This window comes from Anomaloglossus baeobatrachus, chromosome 4 (genome assembly GCF_048569485.1).
Source record: "Anomaloglossus baeobatrachus isolate aAnoBae1 chromosome 4, aAnoBae1.hap1, whole genome shotgun sequence".
Classification (NCBI taxonomy): Eukaryota; Metazoa; Chordata; class Amphibia; order Anura; family Aromobatidae; genus Anomaloglossus; species Anomaloglossus baeobatrachus.
This window is the reverse complement of record NC_134356.1, coordinates 516,369,860-516,375,859: the sequence shown is the minus strand read 5'-3', so window position 1 is coordinate 516,375,859 and position 6,000 is coordinate 516,369,860. Positions and strand designations below refer to the sequence as shown.

The 6,000-nt window shown below is 51.5% G+C and overlaps 1 protein-coding gene across 3 annotated transcripts in view; it reads left to right on the top strand.

The window, feature by feature from the left end:
- The first annotated feature begins 4,795 nt into the window (after nt 1–4,795).
- CRTC3 (CREB regulated transcription coactivator 3) overlaps nt 4,796–6,000 on the top strand; it is a 191,417-nt gene continuing 190,212 nt past the window's right edge. For all 3 annotated transcript variants that reach the window (XM_075345866.1, XM_075345865.1, XM_075345863.1), the window contains exon 1: nt 4,796–5,255. In XM_075345866.1, the coding sequence (XP_075201981.1) occupies nt 5,124–5,255 (132 nt within the window). In that variant the 5' untranslated portion in view covers nt 4,796–5,123. The remainder of the gene's footprint in view (nt 5,256–6,000) is intronic.

Genomic DNA, 6,000 nt, shown 5'->3' with positions numbered 1-6,000 from the left:
TAACTCCAGCACACTGTACAGTGCCTACAAGTAGTATTCAACCCCCTGCAGATTTAGCAGGTTTGATAAGATGCAAATAAGTTAGAGCCTGCAAACTTCAAACAAGAGCAGGATTTATTAACAGATGCATAAATCTTACAAACCAACAAGTTATGTTGCTCAGTTAAATTTTAATACATTTTCAACATAAAAGTGTGGGTCAATTATTATTCAACCCCTAGGTTTAATATTTTGTGGAATAACCCTTGTTTGCAATTACAGCTAATAATCGTCTTTTATAAGACCTGATCAGGCCGGCACAGGACTCTGGAGTTAACTTGGCCCACTCCTCCATGCAGATCTTCTTCAAGTTATCTAGGTTCTTTGGGTGTCTCATGTGGACTTTAATCTTGAGCTCCTTCCACAAGTTTTCAATTGGGTTAAGGTCAGGAGACTGACTAGGCCACTGCAACACCTTGATTTTTTCCCTCTTGAACCAGGCCTTGGTTTTCTTGGCTGTGTGCTTTGGGTCGTTGTCTTGTTGGAAGATGAAATGACGACCCATCTTAAGATCCTTGATGGAGGAGCGGAGGTTCTTGGCCAAAATCTCCAGGTAGGCCGTGCTATCCATCTTCCCATGGATGCGGAGCAGATGGCCAGGCCCCTTGGCTGAGAAACAGCCCCACAGCATGATGCTGCCACCACCATGCTTGACTGTAGGGATGGTATTCTTGGGGTCGTATGCAGTGCCATCCAGTCTCCAAACGTCACCTGTGTGGTTGGCACCAAAGATCTCGATCTTGGTCTCATCAGACCAGAGAACCTTGAACCAGTCTGTCTCAGAGTCCTCCAAGTGATCATGAGCAAACTGTAGACGAGCCTTGACATGACGCTTTGAAAGTAAAGGTACCTTACGGGCTCATCTGGAACAGAGACCATTGCGGTGGAGTACGTTACTTATGGTATTGACTGAAACCAATGTCTCCACTGCCATGAGATCTTCCCGGAGCTCCTTCCTTGTTGTCCTTGGGTTAGCCTTGACTCTTCGGACAAGCCTGGCCTCGGCACGGGTGGAAACTTTCAAAGGCTGTCCAGGAAGTGGAAGGCTAAAACAGTAACAGTAGTTCCATAAGCCTTCCACTTCCGGATGATGCTCCCAACAGTGGAGACAGGTAGGCCCAACTCCTTGGAAAGGGTTTTGTACCCCTTGCCAGTCTTGTGACCCTCCACGATCTTGTCTCTGATGGCCTTGGAATGCTCCTTTGTCTTTCCCATGTTGACCATGTATGAGTGCTGTTCACAAGTTTGGGGAGGGTCTTAATTAGTCAGAAAAGGCTGGAAAAAGAGATAATTAATCCAAACATGTGAATCTCATTGTTCTTTGTGCCTGAAATACTTCTTAATACTTTAGGGGAACCAAACAGAATTCTTGTGGTTTGAGGGGTTGAATAATAAATGACCCTCTGAATAAACTTTTCACAATTTAAAAAAAAAAAATAAAAAAAGAAATAACATTCTTTTTTGCTGCAGTGCATTTCACACTTCCAGGCTGATCTACAGTCCAAATGTCACAATGCCAAGTTAATTCCGAATGTGTAAACCTGCTAAATCTGCAGGGGGTTGAATACTACTTGTAGGCACTATATGTTTCCCAAAGAGAAAAAGATGGACACAAGAAAGTCGATTTCAAATCCTTTTCTTTTATTCAATGTGAAAAAGTGAAGAAGTGCTGTACAAAACAAAAGGTCCGCCAGGAACAACGTTTCGGCCAAGAGGCCTTCCTCAGGTCGGACAGACTAGAACGGACAGGAATCACTGGAGATCAGCAGGCAGAATGTATATATGTGCTTAACACCTGCACAAAGAGTATGCGTAATCACGAACAGCGTATAAGTTGTGACATGAAGGAACTGCACTTGTAGGGAAGTGGTAGTGTCATCATGGTACTATTAGTCAGGGAATGTTCAAATGATATCCGCACATATGGTTTGAACACGAGTCCCTGTGTGTTACAGTAGGAGACCGCACACGGAAAGGTAGGTTGTCTAGAGGCTGTAGAAATGAGACCTCCAGTGACGTAAAAGATCTAGCACGATATGGCACTGTATATAGTACACGGGTCGTGGTTCATAGAGAGGCCGGGGGATCCTGAGAGGTGATTTACCAGAACTCAGAGCCAGAAGGGGGCGCTGTAAGGTCCAGGAATAAATGGAAAGTCAGAAGCGTCTAGGGATTAGTTTAGGAAAGGGTCCAGAGAATCTGGCTGTCAAAATCCAGGAAACTGGCAGGCCTGTGCCTCTGGTGCAGTGTGTGCAGACCTCGCGTCCTGTGTCCAATCACCTCTCAGGATCTCCCGGCCTCTCTATGAACCACGACCCGTACACTATATACAGTGCCATATCGTGCTAGATCTTTTACGTCACTGGAGGTCTCATTTCTACAGCCTCTAGACAACCTACCTTTCCGTGTGCGGCCTCCTACTATAACACACAGGGACTCGTGTTCAAACCATATGTGCGGATATCATTTGAACCTTCCCTGACTAATAGTACCGTGTGATGACACTACCACTTCCCTACAAGTGCAGTTCCTTCATGTCACAACTTATACGCTAGGTGTTAAGCACATATATACATTCTGCTTGCTGATCTCCAGTGATTGCTGTCCATTCTAGTCTGTCCGACCTGAGGAAGGCCTCTTGGCCGAAACGTTGTTCCTGGCGGACCTTTTGTTTTGTAAAGCACTTCTTCACTTTTTCACATTGAATAAAAGAAAAGGATTTGAAATCAACTTTCTTGTGTCCATCTTTTTCTCTTTGGGAAACATACAGTGTGCCGGAGTTATTCCTTTCTGTATTGACGCTTTTCTCCTGAGCACCTGTGCAAGGTGATGCAAGGTCTTTCTCTCTTTTTTCTGAACCGGGGAGTCAACCGTGTACCGGAGCACCAGAAACCGGGTACTCAGACCCCGTCCTATCTTAGAAGCCACTGAGTATAGGCAAATTAACTGATTGCTGGCTGGACCTCACGGGTTCATCCTCACCCAAAGTCCCGAAAGAAGGCAAAAGCCCACCGATACCGGGTGAGAGCCAAACATCCGACGGGTCAGCGCCTGCGGGCAACCGAGGGCTCTTCCGGCAGCTCAACGCCGGGGAGCGGGCTACCACTGTCCAGGCAGGGGAGCCGAAAAACCACAAGAGGTGCAAGGGAAAGGGGCCACCATCAACCTCACAAGGGGGCACAAGCAGCCGGCTGCGGGACCCGACCATACCCGAACTTTGGTTTACCAGTGACTGAGTGTGAATTAATCGTGAGTACACCAGTGCCATCTGGGCACGACACTGCACGGCACCCTGCACCCCGACAACTACAACATCGCCAAGTCCCCCACCGGGGCCCCGGGACACCCCACCCCTACCCACGGAGGGGCTAACATCTAGGCTGCGGCCGCAACACCGATCCCGGACGAGCCCCCTTCACTCCAGCCGAAGCGGTGGTGTATCCCGTGACCACGACCCGTAGGACGACAACGCGGCCCCTCCCGGTTGCGCACCTCGTCCCACACCACCACCCCCCCCACTTCCTCACCTTAACAGAGCAACGTGGCCCCCGGTCCGAAGGCGCTCGTGCCATCGACAACCCGAGCCTGGACCTCGAGCGGCTTTGCCCGAGCAGCGGAACGGCCGGGCCCCTCTCAGGGCGGTACAAATATGTATGAGCCTAATGAGCGGCCGGCTGGGGAAGAACAAAGCGCTGCCGCTGGAGCAGTGTGACAGCCGCCCGGTGATCGGTGAGTATGTAGCGCTTGCTCCTACCGCTTTGCCCCAGATTCTGTTCCCCATAGACGTTATATCGGTACCAGCATCTGGCCAGATACCCCGCAGTGCATGGAACTCGCCTTCCGTTTTTTTGCTGTCCGCAAAAAAAAAAAAAAGACTGAGGTCACACGGACGGTATACGGATGACACACGGACGGTATACGGATGACACACGGACGGTATACGGATGACACACGGACGGTATACGGAGCGGTCGTGCGACTGTACGGAAGAGAAGGTTACAGTCACATTGGATAGAGACAGCATACAATGCCTAGACGGAAAAGAACATCGCACACTCGTCCCCTCTCCTGGATCAGATCGGCCGATCACTCGCAGATGAGCCGACCTCCGCCTGCACGTTACTACATTCTCACTTACGTTTCCACTTTCCATTTGTATTTTTGTGAACAGACAGACGGACACCCAGGCAGCTCCCGGACCCGCTGATTCCGCCGCTGTGTGTCCGGGGCTCTGCGCTTTCCTCCGGTGCCGGCTGTAGTCACATGGACCCTCGGTGCCTGCACGTCACAGTCCGGTATAATGACACACACATTGCCACCGCCCGCTGTCACGCTCCGCTCTGCACGGCTGCCGGGGCCGGCGGGGACAGCGACGTGAACTTGTGGAGACTGCCGGGCGGATCACAAATCTACAGGTGCTGATTGTACGAGGGCATGTGGGGGGCGGGGTCACCGCTGTGTGTGCAGGCGAGTGTGGGGCGGGACCGGGAAGGGCAATCAACCACACACAGGGGACCTTAGCGGTGTGTGGGCGGGGCAACAGAAGACAGGCGGGTACATGTAGGCGTGGCAATACGCACAGAGGGCGGGGTATTGCTATGTAGGCGGATCTCCAGTCATGTGGGCGGGTGTTGTTATATGGGCGGGGCAGCAGTTTGGGGCGGGGATTATTAGTGGGCGTGGCACTAGACATGGGGCTGGCTTGTTAGTGGGCGGTGTACGAGACTTGGGCGGGGCTTATTAGTGGGCGGGTCGTCAGGCCGGAGCTCCGCACTTGTCAGCAGGCGGCCTGAAGTTTGCTGCGGCGGAGGACGCTGGGAGTTTACACGACGTTTTGTTGACATCGGACCGGAAGACGCGGAAGGAGGCAGGCCGCTGTGCGTGTCGCCCGCCGTGCAGCCGCCCCTCCCGTATGGCCTGCTCTCGTCCCTCCGGCGGCAGGCCGGGCCTGTACTGATCCTCCGGAAGGGGGCAGCAGTCCGGACCCCATGACAGGCTGAGCCGCAGCGGTCCCGCGGGGACGGTACGAGCCCGGACACCTCGGACTTTTCCCCTCTCTCGTAGTCGGAGCTGAGGCCTGCGACATGGCTGCGTCCCAGGCCTCCAGCGGCTCCAACCCGAGGAAGTTCAGCGAGAAGATCGCGCTGCACAACCAGAAGCAGGCCGAGGAGACGCGGGCCTTCGACGAGCTGATGACCGACCTGACAGTGTCACGGGTGAGCAGCGTGTCCACAGCGACGGCCGACATCGGCCATACACTGCGCGATTCTCGTGCGACGTGACCTGTAACGATAATTGACGCCACTGATGAGTGTGCGACGTGAAGTCTGTTGTTGTTTTGCCAGTGGCGCTTCCTGCAGGACCGGGGTCCCCGACCTGATCGTCCCCAGATGCTGCAGACTACAAGTCCCAGCGTGTCCTAACAGATCTGTGAGCTTACAGTTGTCAGGCATGCTGCCCCTATATTACATGCATTACGGCCCCTATATTACATGCATTACGGCCCCTATATTACATGCATTACGGCCCCTATATTACATGCATTACGGCCCCTATATTACATGCATTACGGCCCCTATATTACATGCATTACGGCCCCTATATTACATGCATTACGGCCCCTATATTTTGTCCATTACTTTGTGTAACATTGTATGATACAATTATGCCACTATATTATATACATTACAGCCCCTATATTACATGGTTACGGCCCCCTATGTTGCGCAGGGCATGGCCCCCGATCTCTTGTTGTGTTTTCAGTGCGTATTTACATTGAAGTCAAGTGGTGAAAAACACTGCAAAAAATGCAAAAAGAATATTTACTGCTCTACACCAGGATTCTCATTGACTTTGGCATTAGGATTTGTTTTGTTTTAAAAAAAAAAAAAGAACCTAAAATGCATAAAACCTGCGCTGTGTGCACACAGCCTTACATTGTGTTGCTGCTTTAGACCCTAC